Here is a 19662-nt window from a genome sequence, read left to right on the forward strand (position 1 = left end):
ACTCCCTCAGCCAGTAATGAGCCCAGAGAAACTGGACCCACTGACACTCATCCTGAGCTTCAGGTGGTGTCACCTTCACTTAGTTGTTGGAGACACGAAAGTAAATGTCTGTGTGTGCCCCCTGCTCCCACGGGGCGCTGGCACCCACACGCAGCGGGCACAGAGAGGGAAACCAGCAGGGCCAGATGGCGACAGAGCAAAATTTTACAGACTGGTAGCTCCGTCCCTCAAGCTCAGTGGGTTTGTCAGGAATGGTTAATCATACTCCAAATGGGCTAAAGAAGACGAAAAAAGAGCATTCTTTTTTTTTCCTTTTTTAACCACGTGTCTCCAAGTGTACAGGACTTCTGGAGCCCGTAGGAAAAATGAAAAAGGTTTGAAAGATGCATTTGCACTTTTTTTGCTGAAATTTGTACCAACTCTGTCTTTCTTATAAAATGTGATCTGAGACCTTTCTCTTGTGCTGGTGAAGGGCCCAGGAGAGAGGAGCATCACCTGAGACACTCTCACCTCCCCAGTTTGTTGCCCACCTGTTCTGATTCCAGGGCTGCATTAAAGCTGGGGTGTACACCAGTCATAGCAGGGATAGAGATGCTCTGCAGTGAGAACCAAATTTTTGAAGAGCTGCATCCAGCAGCAAAACTATCCTGTGAATGGGGGCACTGTGCCCTGGATTTTAGTATAAAATTGCAGGGGAAAAGTGCAGCAATTCTGTTGCAAGGAGTTTCTACAGCTTGTTCCATTAGCCCTGGGGAGAAGCAGCTAGGAGGAAAAGGGGAAAGGCTGGGAATTAGTGTTTTACCGTTTGCTGAGCAATCCAGGCTCCTGGTGTACAAGAGTAGCTCAGCTGTACCACAGCTTACAGACAACATTCATTGTCCTTTTAATCACTGACAGTGAATTAAACTGTACATATTAAATAATATAATATAAAATACATATAATAACCTGCAGTTCCAGTGTCATACTTGTTCCTGAAAACAATACCCCTACCCGACTCACCAGGTCTATTTTGGAAAACATGGAAAGATCTGTGGTCTTTCTAAGAAAAAGGATGTTATTTGTAAATTCCACATTGAAGTCTCTCCCAGACTATGCCAGAGGCCCACCAGGGATTTTGGCTGAGCAGTGCTGGCTTTTACCAGGTGAAGACTTCAAAACACCCTGGAAGTGTTCAGAAGGTGGCACTTGGGGATATGGGGTTAGTGAACACAGTGTGTTGAGCTGATCTTGCTCGATGATCTTAGAGGTCTTTTCCAACCTTAATGATTCTATGACTTGGTTTTTTTAACACCAAAAAATTAGTCCAGGACACCAACCCTGGGGAAGGTGCGTGGTGTGCAGGAGATGCTTTCCACCAAAACCACACCAGGGATGGGGCTGAACTGGTTCTTGTGCTTTTATTGCAACACCAGCTTAACGAAAATCAAGTTTTCTACTCACAATTAACCAATATTCCTTAAGAGCAAAAAACATACACATGAGACTCTTCCCTTTGGATGAATACTTCCATTTATTCCAACTGGAAAAAACATTTTTTTTAAATATACTTAAGTGTAATTTCTTTTTTCTTTTTAAAGGAATAATAATTATCACATTGTCCTTTACAAACAACAAAAAAATTCCTAGCAATAGTCTGTGGTATGGAGACATCCATCTTCCAGATTTTTCTGCATCTGCTGCTTTGAGTAGGCATCAGGGTGTCCCTATGTGTGCCCAGGGATGCCGGTGCCATCCCTGCAGTGGGACCCTCATTCCCACTGGTGCAGGGCAGGGGCTGGCTTGGAGGTGCAGTGGCATCCTGAGATGCTGGCAGCACATGGGAGGAGGGCTATTAAGCCAGTTAAGCTCTCAGCCCTCCTGTGGCTCAAAGCCCAGCCTTATCTTAACATCCTCAGGTGCTAACCCGCATCTTTGGGTGCCAAGAGCCCCTTTTGCAAACCTGCTTCTTTCTGGGAAGCACCGAGACAACCTTTCATTGGCTTGCAACTGGGACATGCTGGGATGGCAGAGCCCCAATGGATTAAAGCACACAGAGAACAAACTCACATCCACCATAAATACAACACAGCTGAGCCCTATTTATAGACCCTCTGCCACGGTGAGGGCTGTCCTGGCTCTGTGGCAGGGGCTGAGCCCCCCTAGGGGTCAAGCCCCCTGGCCCCACATGGCCCCAGAGGGGTGGGGGCGTCTCGCCAGACAGGATGGGGCCCACGGGGAGCAGTTTGCAGGTGTTCTCATATGTGTTAGGCAGTAGGCAATACTGAGACTTCCACTTGGTAATGAACAGCAGTTAACATAACCCAGGAGACTAGAGCACCATAAGACAAGTCTATATTCAAAACAACGTCATGCTGACATCACACAATTGCACCATTTACACTTTATTTACTCCAAATAATAGTTCAATGTTTAGTAACTTCAGCGTTCTCTACAGAGGTGTGAAATTCCTTCTCCAGCTTTGGTCATTTACAATGTTGCAGACATTTGGTAGTTTTGTTCTTTCCTGTTTAATAACAACAATTTAAAAAAAAAAAAAAGTCCCTTTTGCAGCTGTCAGGGTTCCTGTATCTGACTGGTGGAGCATACCTGTGAATCACAGGCGTGAGCAGATTTCAAAATGCCACTGAGGCCTCATCAAGACCTAATGAATCAGAAAATGCTCTCCTTATTGACCAGGATCAAAGCAAATTAACAGAAAAGAGAGTTAAAACAAAAAAACTAAACCTCAAAAACCAATGACAACTCAATTCTCACTGATATACTTAAAGAATTTGGTGATGAAATGGAAAGGGGGATCCAAAGTACTGTTTGGTTAGCTCTGGCTGAAAACAATTCTGAACGTGCATGCATTTTCCCAGTGACTCCTAAGATATAGAAATTACTCTGATATTACAAAATACAAAAATATTTTCTCCAAACTGTCATTTACATCGCATTTACAACAACCATGGAAATAACTTAGGTTCCCACACTGTCTGAGAGACAAATCACCTACCAACATGGCTAATGGAAAACAAAAACGTGGTGGAAAGCAAAAGCTACTGGCAAACTGATGCTGAGAGTCAACAGTGGCAACCAAAACTATGGACAAACAGAGCTCAAAGGGGTGGCAGTATCTGGGAGAAGGAGGAGAAACTACTGGGTAAATATTACAGGCTAAAGTGAACTTTTTAAATTTTTTTCTCCAAAGTAAGATGTGCAAAATATATTCACTGTGCCCAGGATTATGACTATTTATAGAAGCCAGTCTACAACCTTCTTACAAATCCCCACTCTTCGGGCCTTTTTTTTGTTACAATAAAAGCACTTACATGATCTAAAACAGTGCAAGATTGTGAGTTAATTTACATTCTCCCAAGGTGCCTGGCAAGGATGCCATTAGGATATGATACAGTTTTTGCTCTTCTGTCTTTTCCGGCTGTGCAACTGTCCCCTGGCACCCACCGTGGAAGACTTGGGCATGCTGTACGAGCCGTACTTGTGCAGGAGCTCCTCGCTGGTCACGTACCGGAGGCGGGTGGGCTGGGGAATGGGCTCCCCAAGGAAATAGCCCTCGTTGTCGGACTCCGAAGAGGAGGAGCAGGTGGAGCACCAGTCGTATTCAGCGAAGTAGGGCCCCCACCTCTCGCCCAAGTGGTTCTGCAAGGCGAGATCCGACACCGTCCGGGGACAGTGGCCGTAGACGTCCCTGCGGGGACCCTGCTCCACCGTCTCTCTGCAGCTCCTCTGGTGCATGAACGGGTCGTAGTCGTCCCTGGCTCGGAGTGAGGGTCTCTCCTTCAGCCGGTAGCACTGCTCGCTGGCCAGGTGCAGGGCGTTATCCGACCGGGAACGCCGAGACCGCCGGGGCCGGTGCGGGCGGTAGTGCCGGTCGTCATCCCGCAGGGTAGTTCGCCGGCGCGTGCGCTCACTCATGGGGGCATGTCTGGGCACCTCCTGCACCCCCAGGTTGCCCCCGGGCACCCCACTGCCGTAGTCAAAGCTCTGGTGCATCCGCCCCGGCAGTGGCCGCTCTCGGTAGCCGAGGGGGCTGGCGAGGTCGTGCAGGGTGGGCTCCATGTCCTGGTACTGCTGTGCTGACAGCAGGCTGCGGACGGACTCAGCGCTTCGGAACTGCATGGAGGAGTTCAGGGTTCCCATGTTGCTCATCTTCTCTGAGACGTTCATACCTGAGTCTTTGCTCAGGTCAGGCATGGAGAACCTGGAGAGATGCTCCTGGCGCTTGGCTCCACCATCTGCTGAGAGGCCTTTGCAGGGAAAGGGTAAAGGAAGGAAAAAAAGAGAGTTAAGATGGAGAATTTCCTATCAGTGGAGGGTGGAGGCTGGTTTTGGCCCAAGGATTTTGCTTTAAAAAATAACTCAGTGGTTTCGATGTTGTCCTGAAGAGCCCTTTCAAGAGGAGGATTTTTATTTTTTTTTAAAGAGCAGGCAGTTCCTCCTTTGGGGAAATCACACCAATTTAAGGTGTTTTGTGTTGGACTCCAAGTTGCTTTTCACGACTTCCTTTCCCATATGTCTACACTGTCTGTGACTTGATAGGAATAACCAGCGATGCCAGGGAGAAATCATGCGTCAGAGGTAACCTGAGGCCTCCTGCACGCCAAGATAACTGGGGTGCCATGATCCAGCACCCACACCTTGTGCTTGGAGGACTGAACAATGTCGGGGCAAATGAAAACAGGGCCACTGACTAATTCAGGCTTGTCACCATGCTGCACTGCACAGATCCCCGAATGACACCCGAAGGCACAGCCTTGGCCACGTGCATGCAGTCGGGTTTCCCAGGAGACAAGGAAACACCCCAGGACAAGAGAGTCTTCTATAGCTCCCTGTAAGCAGCGGGACAGCTGGAGGGTCAGGCTATCCCTACAGATATCCAGGGAGATGTGCATGGGCAGGAGCCAGGAATATCAGCTCCAGCTTGATGAGCTGCCCTGCCTGGGAAGGTGACCCACTGGGTCACTCTGATGTGACAACAAGCCCTGAGCTCCTACAAGGTGCTTTCCTCCAGCCCAGAAAGCCTTCACCAGGCAGCAGGGAAGCGGGGTGTCTCCTCAGCACCTGCCCATCAAGAAGAAACAATGCACCCCACACTGCCTAGTCCTTGTCCTGTTTTATGGGTGTTTCCTGACTATTTTCTACCTCCCCATTGGCTGCAGTGGCAGCAGTCGGTGCTTGCACTGCAGGCTCAGGACAACATGTTTCGCAAGTTATTTCAAAGGAAATCCATTTCATCCCAAATCAAACGCAGAGTGTTTGCTTTGGCTCTCTTTTCCCTGTCCCTCTCTGACAGCCTCCTGGTGCAGACCCAACGCGCAGAGCTGTGCACCATCAGCAGGATTTCCAGCATGACGCACTGCCTTTATGCAATCACTGAGAATTTATGACTTTGTAAATTAATTAAAAAAAATAGCAACCCAGCCCTGAGTTCAAGAACAAACCTCCTCTTCCCTTAACAAAAGCTGTCTGCATTTCATCGACAGCTCGGCTCCTTCGGCATTAGCCGCTGCTGCCAAACCTGAACAAGAACATGGGCTGCTGTCACTAACCCCACTCATGAGCTGCTTCAGGGTTTCTCTGGATTCAGCCTTAAAAAAATCAACAGATCCTGCAAAGCTGGACAAAGTTTTCCAAACCCTCCCCTGGGTGGCACTACGGAGAACTCTGACTGGCTCTCACATGGTTTGGCTTTGCTCCCCGAGTCCCAGTGCCACAGCCACTTCTCCCTGAACCTTTGCTTTTCTGCTCTTAAATGGGGATGTTTCTGGAGTTTATGATTACAGAGGAAGGTAAAGTGAAGGTGATCCTTGAACGCTGCAGGAAAAGGGAGAGGCTGGGTTAAAAAAAAAGGAAAAGGCATGTTTTGTTTCAAAAAGGACACACTTTCCAAGCCAGGCTCATGCCTTTTTTTTTTTTCCTAACCCACGCTGATCTTGAGTGAGCAAACCCAATCCTGACCACTGCCCTTTAAAAACAGTTCTGGATGGGCTCCCTGTACCCTTCAAAGTCCTGCCCACCCATGCTCACTATGGGAGTGAATGATTCCCAGCATGTTTCTCCTCCCTGCTGGAGCTGCGATCTTCTGTCCCTCCTGTGTCACTGTGGAGGAGCCCAGCAACCCCCAGTGAGGGAAAATTAACTTGGTAACATGCACAAGGACCTCCTGCAAAGCCAGAGCAACAGTGGGATTGCTGGCAGAGCTGATCCCAACGAGAATCAGAGTGGCCTTAATCAGACCTGTCAGACAATAGCTGACACTGAAGAAAATGACCCCTTGGTGACATTTATGCAGCTCCTCATTAAGAGAACCGGTGCAGCTCCGCAATAAGAACAAGCTATGGCAGTACTAGGCAGGAATGCAGATCCAGCAGCACAGGATGCTTCTGTGGCATCAGCAGGTTGATTTTGGCAGGACTGTTTAAAAGGGATTGACCTCATCTCACTCACAGGGGTGTGGGGCGAGCTGGTGCTTTGCCCCCAGCGCCAGCCACATTGGGTGGTACAGCTGCCCCTCACAGCCATCTCCCTCCTCCAGTGCTGCATCCAGCAAAGAACAAAATTGAGCATCTGGGGAGAGGCTCTGGAGACATGGAAAGAGCAAACCAGTATTTTTAAATTAAACAAGACACATCTGCTTCTCCACATCACGGGCAGGAATGCTGTGGTCGAGATCAAGCAAGACGACCAGCAGTGAAACCTGTTTGTTTCTGCCAAGAGTAAAGCAAGCTGTGGTAAGCAGGGTGCTCCAGCTTGGAAAACACAGAGACAGCACTTCACCAGTTTAGTTCGTGCAGGATAGGGGTTTCCAGCCCCTAACACACACCTCCAGCAGACACCATGAATGCTTTAGTGTTTTCCCCTTGGAATTGCTGGTCAGCACAGGGCAGCGAGTTCAAATAAGGAGCCTGCAATACACACATAGCTCAGGCTCAGAGCGTGAGGTTTAATCAGGGAATGTTTCTGGCGCTTCATCCAGACAGCCTGATTATAATTAAGCACACACGTTTTAAGATCTTGAATTGCTGGGAAACTGTTGATTCTAAGAGGAATCCTGCACAGAGCACGTCCACCATCATCGCCAGCACACAGAAGCTGGGGTGTGATGGAACCCATTCTTGGGAGGCTGTAGCAAAGCAAAGCCACCCTGACATCCAGTGGCTTCATTTCTCCATAACACAGAGTGGGAAAGGCTCCTTGCTGAGGGCCAAATGCATCTTCCCAGGCAGACTGGGCAGGTTGCATGTGCACATGCCTTTTTTTGGGAACCACAGTACAAAGTGACCCAGTAAACACCGCGTCCGGGAGAGGGAAATTTTATTCCATCTGCTCATAGTGACAGTGAAGGATTCATTCTGCTCATTCAGGAGCAAAGATGTGCTTTTCCAGCATTGCTGAAGGCACCAAGAGCTCTGCATAGTTCTTATGATGCCCAGAGCAGGTATTAGGTTGAGGATGCAAGTTAAAATCCTCATGGAACACAAAGGTGCCTCCAGGCTGAATATTACATTTATGCCAGTGTAAAGCATCATGAGTGGGGTTAGGCCCACATTAGTCTTTCTAAGCTCCCGATATGATCCTGTCCCTCCCTGTGGAGCGACAAAGGCTCAGCAAAGCATAGTGGGAGCAAGCCAGGAGAGCTCCGGTATGACCGCAGTGAGTTCAGGGGACAGCAATAACCATTTGTCTAAAAAAAATTTCATCTAGAAAGTATAACCTGGGGATAAAGTTTGAAAGAGCAGGGATTGTTTAGTCTAGAAGAGAGAAGGCTGAAGGGGATATAATAACAGCCTTCAAATATGGAAAAAAATGCTTGCAAAGAGGAGGGAATACATTAATTCTCCAGGTCTGCTGACTCCTGCAAGGAAAATTTCAGCTTGGAGAAGAAGAAAACTCTCCCTGTGTAATCACAGCAGAAGGTGGCTGGGGCAGGCTCCATCACTGGAGGGTTTCCCTGGCACCTAAAGGCCAGGGATGCCCAGGCACACGCAGGGCAGCTCCAAGTCCCCGCTCCCACACTGCCCTGGAGAGCGCAAAGGTGTTTCCTGAGGTTATCTGCCATTCCAGAGCTACACTTGTGCACGAGGCCCCATCTTCTTGAGTTACCAATATTTATTTACAGCCGCTGCAGCTCCCTCTTAATGAAGTGTTTCATCTGGGAACACAGCTAATAACCTGAGCAAGCCCCAACCTGGAAGAAAGAGCACGCGAGGGGAGACCCCACCACACAGCCCTGACTTTTTTCTAACAAGGAAACCTGAGAATCTGTTTCCCAAGGCCATCCAGGGGACCAGAAGCCCTGCTCTGGGCCTGTGGCACGGGATGGTTGCTATCACATCACAAGACCATTACCAGGGTGCAAAACCAGGGGCAACGTGCTGACCCCACCAAAATTTCCTGCTGCAAAACGATGCTCCGAACCACTGAGCGCATCCATCACTGGCTGCCCCAGAGGCCCTTGCACTGCAAGAGGAGAGATGGCACCTGCTGCCGCCCGCGCGGTGCACTGGCCGGTGGCAGCCCCACGGCCCGATCGGCGCTGGTGCCGTGGCGCACATGGACACAGCAGGTTTTTTTTGCTGCCGCTCTCCGCTGCGTGGGGCTGCCAGGCTCAATATTTCACCCCGGAGCCATGGAAACGCACGCCTTTCGGATGAGCACAAGTGAGAGCTGCAGCTCGTCCGCGGGCGTTCGATACACAACTCGAGCTGGTTGCAGCGCCAGGAACACAAAGCAGGCTTCTGGTTAACGTTCAGGTTTGCTGAGAACACGGTGCACAATCCCCTCTGAAGTCCCTCCCCACCCCTATTAAGAACCGTGTTTATCCCATAAACATTGCCAAGGGAAATAACACCTGAATAAGCAAAGTGACAGCACAAAGATATCCCTCGTGAGCATCACCTCTGCAACCTTGCCACAACAAAGCACTCGGAGGCGCTTAAACCCCACTGTGTGCTTTGCTAAACTGGGGCTGCAAGTTGCATTAATTATGAATTATTAAACCACTCGGCAAATGACAGCAGAGAGGCCGCAGAGAGTGCGTAGGCTGGGTGTGAGGCTGGGAGTGGAGCCCCCTGTGAGGGGAAGCAGCTCCCAGCCCCCATTAAATCAAACTCCCCATGAAGCTGGGCTAACACAGGGTGAGCCAGCATCCCACTGCAGAGAGAGCATCAGCTGCTTCACCCCGGCAGGGGAACGCAAAATGCCCTGACTTAGGATATTGCGAACAAACAGGCCTGTGCTGACGCTTGCTTCTTGCCTTTACATTTATCACAGTGTACACATATACCTGTACACTGCAGCCCTCACCACCTGAGGCCCACAGAGGTGCCTGCCAGCACCAAAACCTGGCACCCAACCCTGATAGCCAGTCTTTAAATGCAGCACAGCATCTCATGTCCAGCCCCCTGTGTCAGAGCCTTCTCTCCCACAGCATCAGGCAGGCACATCCTCAAACCCCTCAAACCAGGTTTATTTCAAGGTCAATCCCAAGAACTAAAAGGGAACTTAAGGAGAAACAGCCTGCCCAGGGTTTTGTTTATAGCTCAGCCCCATCTCACTTTTGAGCAACCTCAGGGCGTGCAGAAATAAAGCAGAACCCTTATGTAACTGGAAATTGAGGAAACTAAACGATTTGGGGGAAAGCAGAGCACTCACCAAGTGGGTCGCGGTCCCAACAGCCTCCCATGGTGTGCCCCCATTTGCCACCCATGGGTGTCAGGGTGTATTTCCCACCTGATCAATCCTTCTCTCAGTGAGTGCTGCTTGGGAAAGGGGTTGGATTTTAACCCAAAAGCCTCCGTGTAACCTCTTCATTACCATCCCCAGCTCCTGAGATGAAGCAGGACGGCCAACACGCTGGATTGGGGATGATGTGCCATTGCTTACCCTGACAACATGTCCTTTTAGAAGTCCATTTTGGGTCTCCCTCTGGTTTGGTTCTTAGCCTACATGCTTTGCACTGTCCACATGTGACACTGAAGGGGTGAAACCATACATATGGCTGATCCTGCAGCACCCACATCAAACCTCCCACAGGCTGAGCAGCAAGAGGCGAGTAAGGGGGAGAAGAAACACTCCTGACAGGTTTTATAGTGTTTTGGCATTGGGCCTTTGGGATGGAAAACCTTTATCTTCACATGGGTTTCGAAATTATCTGGCTTGGATTGGGGAGTGTTATACCCAGGTCTCAAAATTGCACGAAATCCTCCCAGAGATCTCATCTTCCGACTTGGAAGCAGTTTTGCGCTGCCCGTGTCTGGGGAAAAGAGAGTGATAAGAACATGCTGGAGAGCTGGGAGCCTCCTTTTTTTCTCAGAAAAAGCCAGGAACAGTAAATGTGTCATTTTCTGGCCTGTCATTTTCTGGAACTCAGCTGGAGCGCCTGGGGCATCTGCCCTCTCCAGCCCACAGGAGAGAGGAGCCCTCACAGGATGCAGTGCTGCTGAGGATATGGGGATGGGGACCACTCTTTGGATCCCTCACACTTCACTGCCATCCTTGAGGGTGTTCAGGAGCTGCTCCTAAGCCCTCAGTGCAGGAGAGACTGGATCAATGAATGTTTCTCCAGAAAATATAACCCTGTCCCTGAGGAACATGGCTTGTTCTCCCCCTCACCTGTCCTGCAGCTTTCAGCTCCTCCTCAAGCAGAGGAAGAAGAGGGACTGGAGAGGATGATGCTGTCAGGTCACTACAACTCAGACATGCAGGGATCAGCCCTGACCCACATGCATACTCATCTGTCCTTTCTCTCCATTTGCTGGGTATATCACAACTGTTGTCTAGTCCTGGAAAAATGAACTAATTGGGGCCTTTGGGTATCTCATTAAAAAAAAAAAAAAAGGCAGCCAAAGGAAATAAAAATATAAAAGATAATATAAAATTATAACATCAGCAAAAATGAGCTCTCTCTTGGAAAACGGGCTGAGAAATATATTTTGCTCTTTGTCTCTCCATCTAATGGCCATGTTGGGCAAGAGGAGGACCTAGTCTCCAAACTGTAGTGGATCAAAGTCTGTTATAGCCTTCAGCTGATGGCAGAAAAGGGATTTTCAAACAGAAACGTGCAGGGGAAGGAGAGATGCCCTCCACCAGCAGGAAATTCTGCCCTTTGCCACTGGACGTGTTTAAATCACATCAGCACTTGTGGCAATTACACAAGCACAAATCAGAGCACAGCGGAGACACTCCCACCTAATTCAAACCCCAAAACAGAGCACAAGGAGGGTCACAGCCACCTCTGCCACTACTGTGTCTGCTGGTGCACTAATGCCCACGGTGACAGCAGAGCACAACCCAGAACTGTGAGGGCAGGTGCCCAGGATTAACACGGTGTCTCACCTCTTTACTAATCCATGAGGAATTGGCTTTAAAGTGATTAATAGAGCCTTTTGGGTAAGGTAGAAACCTGGGGTCTTGCAGGAGATTGGGGTCACATAGATCTTGGCCTACACAATGGCTGACCCCGAAATATTATAGGGAACAGCATCTGCTCACAGCAGGCAGCCTTCCGGCCAAAGGACAGGGATTACTGCTGCACACCCTATAAGTTATCTGCATTTACTGACGTCTCCGGCTAATTAGTAGTTAAAGTCATAATAGAAACATCACAGCAAAATCTGCTGCCAGGGAGGGACCAGCTTTTAACATGTGCTCTGCAGGTCAGGGACTGTTTGCCCTTCAGCTCCCTATAAAAACCAGAACGTTTTCAGCGATGCCATAAAACCTTAGATGGATGCGGTGTTAATTATTTCACTTTATAAGGTGGAGCAACTGTGCAGCATCGGTAGCTCAAAGGGACCTCATATGTGGATGCCTGGGAGGTTCTGGCAAAGCAGAGCTGGGGAATGCGGGGTGGAGGGAAGGGGGTGAGCCAGACCCCCAGGCTGTGTTGGGAGGAGCTCTGCAGGGTGCCTGCTGGGCAGCTTGCTTGGCCCCAGAAGGGATGGTAGGGATGGGAAAAGCCAGGCACTGGGGTGGTGTGCCCTGACACCACCTGCCCAAAAACCTGCTCTCCCTCAGGTCACCAAGTCTCCCTGTCCTCAAAATGCTGCCAATTAAATTGGATGATAATTTTGTCCTCCATAACTGCAGACATGGCCCTGGGGTAGCTGCCTGTTGCTGCTGCAGTGCCACCAGCTCAGCTGAGCCAGCTCCCAGAGCAAGGAAAATTATTAGAACCTTACACATTAATAAAAATGTTATCACCTCGCTCTGCAGAGGAACGGTGTACACTTGCTGCAAGCCCCATCACGCTGAGCATCTGCTCCAGAAAGCAGGAAAGCAGTGAAATGTTAAGGCAGGCACTGCCTGTAAGGAAACTCATACTTTGGCTCTGTATGGAGGATGGGTGCCTTTGGGAGGTTTCCCTCTCAGCATTCTTAAAAGGGGTTTCTAAAATGAAAGACAGAATGATTTTCACTCCAGTACGAAGGCCCTATCATATTTCCTGCCTCTTGACCTGTATCCCCAATAACTTGTTACACTTCAGCTCCAAAGCATGCAACAACCCCTACGCTGCGCAGGGACTACTCATCCGAGCTTGGTGTTGCTCAAGACTCTTTGTACAGATGGAGTTTACGCAATACGAGTTTTTAGGAACACAAGAGGCTTTGGAAATGTGGAGCTTTGCTTAGGGAAATCTTGTTTCAGAGAGCGATTCCCAACTCCCTCTCCATTTCACATCTACTCCTCTGAGTATATTTGAGGCTGTTTGAGCAAAACCCTTCCCAGCTCATTAGCTTCTCTCCCCCATTTTGCTGCTTGCTGGATAAGGAGATCCTGGCTGAACACAGAGATCATTTCACATATTGCCATGGGGCTGGCAGCTTCCCTAAACAAACACACCAAATCCCGGGAGTGGGTGAGGAGGCAAGGGTGTAGCAGAGCAAACCTGTCCATCCAGGCAGGGCAGAGCCCAGAGTTCGGGTTCAGCCAGGCTCAGCTCTCCATGGGCCCAGCGATCCTCACCGGCGCATCCCCACCACTCAGTGCCAGCACCTTGTGAGGCATCCTTGGGACTGGGTACCAAACACCCCACAGGCCACTCACTGCCAGTGACAAGGACTCTGTTTTGCAGGGGTTCAGGTGCAGGACCTGCCCAAATCCAAGCACGGCTTAGCTGGAACAGAGAAAAGCCAGGGGAGCCGCAAAGAAGCAGCAAGGCAGCATCTCTGGCGAGCAAACCAGGCCCACTATTCTCTTTCCTGAGAAGTTTTCTCTGCTGAGGGACTCAGAAGCAAGGATAGCTGTGCCACATGAGTGGAGCAGAGCGAGCTGCAGGAAGGACTGAGACTGCCCAGTGCCAGCTGTGGACCAGAGCCCCACACAGACACGCACCCCCATCCCTGCAGCCACAAATGAAACCCAAACACGTTTGGGGTGAGAGGTCTGAGAAATATGACCCTGGGATGCTCTCGTGAGAAACGGGCTCAGCTTGATAGGACAAGCATCTCGCCAGGCTTTTCCCTGCAGTTTTTACTGAGGGATTGGGGAAGAGGAATTAAAGAGCTGTGCACAGAGGGGGAGGAATTTAACTAGTCATGTGCTTGAGGATGGCATAACACTCAAAAGGGGCTAACTGGGCCTATTTCAAAGCATTTAAAAATATTTTTAGCCTGCAAGGGCAGCTGACAGCAGTCCTTCAAGTGCTGAAGCCTGGAATCTGCAACTGGCCTTGATTTTACTCCTCTCTTCACAAAAGGGAGGATTAAAGAGCTTGAAATTACTTGTTTTGAGCTGCACAGAAAGGCCAGCCATCCATAAAGCCCTGCATTTGGTAAACCAGTAAGCAAAGGGAGAGGGGCTGCCAGGCACACGGGGGCCAGGCAGGCAAGCCCTTGTCACTGAGCCGTGGTCCCCAAGCTGTCGGTCACTCTCATAATGAGAAGACGTCTGCTATAGCACTGACCCAGAGCACCAGGGACTCAATCACATGGAGGGCATTCTGGGGTGGTCTATGGGTGGTAGGAGCAGGGGTGACATACCTGTTGCATTGGAGAGTGCAAGGGACTCCATGGAGCCCCGGGGAGTCTGCTCGGTGGGCGTCAGGTCCTCTGTGAACTTGAGGGCATTGATGGGGTGACGGGTGCGGCACTGCGGTGTCGGCATCCCACCTTCCTCTTCCTCCTCGTACTTGGGGACTTTGACACTTCCTCTGGCTTCAGGGAAGCTCTGGTTGGACATGTCACTGTAGCTCTCCTGTGAGCGAAGCCTCCCCGAGTAGTAGTCCTCTCTGCAGTCCTGGATGAAGCTGCCGCCGTGGCTCTTCATTGCCAGCGAGGAGCTCCTCTTTGGGTTGCTGAAATGTTTTGCCCATAAATCTGGCTGCGAGCCTGGGACCTGGCTGGGGTTATAGGAGGTCCTTATGTTGCACTGGCTGAGAAGTTGCAAGGGGGTTTGGGACTGACTTTGCTCCATCTTGCCACCGTAGTGATAGAGCTCATCCCGGCTCCTCCACAAGTGGTCCCTGTTGAGGCTTGGTGTCTGGCTGGCCAGGCTCAGCAGATCCATCTGCAGGGACAGCGGGTCCACATCGGTGGACAGACGGTTGGAGGTGACCTGCAGCTGGTTGCACGGGCTGCGTGCCCCCTCCTCGCCTTTGCCCTTGTTCTTGCCGATCTTGGCGCTGCGGCGGGACTCCTTGGCTCGCGCGCTCTGGAAAGCCGAGTCGGAGGAGTCGGAGCCATTGGGGTCATCGCCAATGCTGCAGGCCCTGGAGCAGAAGATCTGACCCTGCTTGGGCAGGAAGGGCCGTCCCAGCAGGGACTTCTTGCACTGGGCACAGCAGAAGCAGGTCTCGGTGGCGTGCCAGTGCTGGCCATCGTATGTCATCTGGCCCTGGTCGATACCTTGAGAAGGAAGATGCACAGGGTCAAGGTCACTTAACACTGCACAACATCTGCATCAAGGTCAGGCTGGATGGGGTTTTGCGCAAGTGGAAGGTGCCCCTGCACATGGTGGGGGGTTGGAACAAGATGATCTTTAAGGTCTCTTCCAACCTTAAGCATTTCATGACTATAATCCCCTGTGAGTGACATGCACCTGGCCTCAGTCTCAAAAGTCCTTTTTCAGGGTTTCTCCAACTCATGAAACTAATCCCATTTCTAATTCCTCCCAGTTCTAATTCCAGGCCTTTGCTTGGGAGTTACTCAATGTTAGGAAAGGCAGCAGAACCATGCCTCGAGCTATTTTGAATTAAATGGGGATATTTCCGATCATAAAGCAAAGGAATGCAAGAAGTTCTCCATAAAGTCCTTGAAGTCAAAGCAATAACATGCTGCCTATTTAAAAAAACAAAAAGCCTCTAACTGAACCATAATGAGGAATTTGTGCTGCCCTGGTTAAGCATGTAACAGAGCAGATGACATCCCTGTCCCTTGCTGCTGCTGCGGCCCCATCCCAATTTCATTTTGTCTTCTGGAGCCCCTTCTCCAAAACAGAATAGAAAGAGCTGGCCCCAGGGGTCAAACACACACCCTTGCCTTGCACCCAGACGCATTTCCTGGGTTGCTTCGCCAGCCTGCCTTGGGCTCAGTAAGGGAATTGATGCAAACAGTCTGTCCCCCACCAGCAAAACCCCAGGGGGCACACATCTGCACACTGCTCTCAGTCAGAGCCGTGAGCAAAGCTCCTGAGGTTTCAATTATAACATTTATCCACTTGTTTAAACTGCTGTTCATGGCAAAAACCCTTGTTACCTGAGAAACTGCCATGCACAGCGTGGGCTGGCCAGCACGGCGGGTGCTGCACCCCCTGTGTGCACAGCATGTGGTCACACACCCGCCGCGGCCGTGTCGCTGGGGGGCCGAGTGCTGCCAGATAACTTATAAATGAGCAGTATGTTAACAGTCTGTTTTATTCCAGCCTAAATTAGGTTTGGTGTAATCAGGCTTTTTCTCCCCTTGTAACGAGCAAAATGCTTTTATACAGACTGGAGTGCTACACTTGTGGGCAATTAAGAGACAAGACGGTGGGTGGGATCCTATCAGCTCCTTTTCCACTGCCCAAAGCCATCTTGCAGAGGAAGGAGCGCAGCCTCCTTTCTCTATCCTCACCTACCCAACCCAAGCCTTACAAGCACATGCTTACCTCTGATTTACGTGGCTCTTAAGCACAGCACTTAATGACTGCCATGAGCAACTTGCAGCAAAACGGTTGCAGACCCTCCTTTGCTAGAAATGTGCAAATATGCACCAAAACAGGGATTTTACCCTGAAAACCTAACAGTCAGCAGGCTCCAGCCAGTTGGTCAGACTGAAGATCAGCAGATGGGGAAGCACAAGAGAAGGGAGTGTGTGAGAAGCGTTAACAGCTGCTTCTTCACCGCTCTGCAGCTGAGCTTTCGGGAAGGATGTGCTGCAGGTCACAGCAAACGCATCCTCTCAAGTGCTTCACTGAAGCCCTGAATTTCCCCTCCCTGTGCCATCTGGCTGGTGCACAAAAGCAAAATGTTTGGTTTTTCTTTCTCTGCAGCCCCTGAAATATTTGAACATGTGAGCTCACCTCTGTGGACAAAGGGAGAGCTGCCTGCATGCTCACGAGCAAGTGCCCAGCCAAGTGGCAAAGGGGACTGGGGAGAGCAGCAAGGTGCTTCCCAGCCCACCCGGCTGGGGGACAGCATATCCCCCTGAATAAAGTCCATTTTAAACCACTGTTCTAGAAACACAGATGGACCCTCATGAGTTATTTCTTTCTGTCTGAGAACACCTATCTGCAGGGTTGATTTAAAAAGGCAAACAGAAACAATAATGATGCCTAATGAACAAGCACCTTTTCTGACAGTGATCTTTTGGCAAGCTTGGATGGGAAAAATCTGTGTTGAAGAACCAGGTTGTTCACAGGAAAATGAGATTTAAAGGAAAAAAAGTGTGCGTTACATTAGGCCAGGGAAGGCTTTCACCACTAGCTGCCACAGCTCCTGAGGTACCCTCTGATAATTAATTCTCCCCTCTCTGACTACAGAAAGGGATAAACAGTGGTTTGACCAAACAAATTACTGTGCCACCTCCTTGGTGGGATGGGAGAGGCTGGAGCAGACCCCAGCCACAGGCAGTCCTGCCCGCAGCCCCACAGTGTCTTAAAGCAACAGCTCTTGCCAGAAACAACCCCCCAGGCAGAGGTTTGCCCCGCTGCCCTCCGGCACTGCCGGCACGTACCGATGTGCTGGGCGCAGGTGTCGCAGTACTCGGCGTAGAGGGACTCGAAGCAGCTGCAGCAGTAGGGCCTGCCATCCTTCATGATGTACCGCTGCCCCCCCAGCACCGTCTCACACTCAAAGCAGCAGAAGTGCTTCATGTGCCAGTGCCGCCCTTCGGCCTCCGTGCACTCGTCAGCAAAAATGATCTGAGGAGAAAACACAAACGTGGAGCAGAGTTGGTCAGAAAGGGGTCCTGGGACACAGACACCAACCTTTGTGCCTCCAGCCCGTGCGTGGCAGCTGTTCGCATTTGTTCATACAACCTCCAAGTTTTACAGCTAGCCACCCCAGTCCAGCGTGAGAAATTCCCATAGTTTGGCTTGTGGCAGGGGCATCCATTCTTTCATAGGAAAATCCATTAAAATGCAAATACCTCAGGAGCAAGTTATTGCCCAGACTGCAAAGCGTTAAGGCAGAGCTGCAGTAACGTGCTCGAAGCTCATCCATCAGCTGACAGGGTCGATCAGGGTAATAAACACGCTTATACACAACCTATCGATCTGATGGACTTCTGAAGAACAGAGCAGCCACTTACTGGAACACATTTACCCATCTCTGAAACAGGGACCTGAGCACAAAGGATGAGCAAAAGCACAAGGAGAAGTGGCAGCTCTATGGGGGAGAGAGAAGACAGAGCTACCTGGCTCCTCACAGTCGCCAGTACCCTACCTTGTGTGCTTATCAAGGTGATTGCAGTCATTATACCAGTGGGGAAACTGAGGCACAGAGCACTGTTAAGGGTGAGCTGGTGAAGCAGCCATTTAAAATATTTTCAGCAGATGCTTTCTTGCTGTCTCTGTTTCGCATTCCCATTCCATCTCAACTCCCAAGCCAAGTCAAGGGACCAAGAAGCCCTGGCTCTGCTCCCTGGTTCTCTGCCCTGTCACAAGGCACACTAAAACCTTTTCACCTGCAGATCCTCTTAGCCCTGAATTACTCTTTCTCACAATTAGCATTGGCTGTTTCAGGAGAAGAAAAGCGTGTTAAAGAAGGAGTTGAATGAAAGACTTAAACAAGAATTTGCAGGGATAAAAAGTATGTGAAAAAAAATTACCCAGACTAAGCCATAAAGAAATAGGGCCAATTGAATGGTTAGAGGTTGTTTTTCACTGGTAATGCTACAAATTTAATTGGATACATACGTCAATGCTCTTCAGATATGAAGTGCATATAGCCTTGGATATTTACTATTACACGCTTGCAAAGATGGGACGTGGTATTTTATAGTACAGATGGTTTTCCACACTATGGTTTTTGTAACTTTAAAAACCAGAACAATTTCCTTCACCAGCCTTTTAAACAGAGATTGACACTTGAGAAATGCTCAGAGACGACTCTGTATGGTTTTCTATATCAGTTTCGTATTCCATTTGTTCAGCTTCCTATAGCCTGTTAATCGCCTCTCTTAAAGCCTATTTCAGCTTAGTGTGTATGCTCAGACACGACTGACTGTAGGAAACACAGCACTCATCCCATCAGAGGCTTCTTCTGGGAAAATAGAGGAGAAAGGAGGACCACCACACCCACCTGGGCTAAAATCACAGCATGGGGGCTGTGCTCCTACTGGAAACAGAGAACCCCCCCAGCTCCCTGCGTGTAGACAAGGACCTATCTCTGAACAGTCCTAGGCATACTGCAACAAAGAATACCCAAAACTTCAGGAAAAGCTTGGCTGAACCTTTGGCAAAGCCAAGCCATCATATTTTGTGTGCATGCCTCCATGCAGAGGTCAGGATGGACGGAGAGGAAAATGCCACCCAGGGAGGAAGGGGAACCCTCTTGCGCCACCCCCACAGGCAGCAGCATCAGCGGCAGATGCTGGGGTGAGCTGGCTCTTACCTCGTCGCACGCGGCACAGCGGGGCTTGAGGCACTCGGCGTGGTGCCTGCCACAGTAGATCTTCCCATCTTGGTAGAAGTAGATCAGGTCAACCAGCAGCTCATTGCAGACGCTGCAGATGAAGCAGGGAGGGTGCCAGCAAACACCGTGTCCCGCTCGCGAGGCGAAGACGGCCATGTCCCCTCCGTTGATCTGGCCGCCACACTGTCAGAAAAGCTGGTGACTAATGGGGGGTGTGGGTGAACCCACTGCCACCCATCACCAACCAGTTGCTCTCACAACCACCCCCTGCAGAGTGCCAGGAGCTGAAGTGACTACTCCACATCAAATATTGCAGAGTGCTCTTGAAACACGTCCTGACAGACCCCAGTGCTCGTACCTGGTGGGGTCACGAGCGGGCGCTTCTCCCGTGAGCTTCATAAAATCATAGAATGGTTTGGGCTGGAAGGGATCTTAAAGATCATCTAGTTCCAACCTCTCCTGCCATGGGCAAGGGCACTTTCCACTAGACCAGGACCAAGCCCTGTCCAATCTGGCCTTGAATACTTCCAGGGACAGGGCAGCCACAGCTTCTCTGGGTAACCTGTGCCAGGGTCTCACCACCCTCACAGTAAAGAATTTCTTTC

General features: G+C 50.2%; 1 protein-coding gene across 4 annotated transcripts in view; it reads right to left on the reverse strand.

The window, feature by feature from the left end:
* Positions 1-2363: 2363 nt before the first annotated feature.
* The window catches only part of PRICKLE2 (prickle planar cell polarity protein 2), a 104030-nt gene continuing 86731 nt past the window's right edge, over positions 2364-19662 (reverse strand). For all 4 annotated transcript variants that reach the window (XM_017826827.1, XM_017826830.1, XM_017826829.1 and 1 more), the window contains 4 exons: positions 19037-19240; positions 17157-17343; positions 13986-14849; positions 2364-4250 (listed from right to left, as the gene is read on the reverse strand). In XM_017826827.1, coding sequence (XP_017682316.1) covers positions 3382-4250; positions 13986-14849; positions 17157-17343; positions 19037-19240 — 2124 coding nt within the window. In that variant the 3' untranslated portion in view covers positions 2364-3381. The remainder of the gene's footprint in view (positions 4251-13985; positions 14850-17156; positions 17344-19036; positions 19241-19662) is intronic.

This window comes from Lepidothrix coronata, unplaced genomic scaffold (assembly GCF_001604755.1).
Source record: "Lepidothrix coronata isolate B3197 unplaced genomic scaffold, Lepidothrix_coronata-1.0 Scaffold131, whole genome shotgun sequence".
Classification (NCBI taxonomy): domain Eukaryota; kingdom Metazoa; phylum Chordata; class Aves; order Passeriformes; family Pipridae; genus Lepidothrix; species Lepidothrix coronata.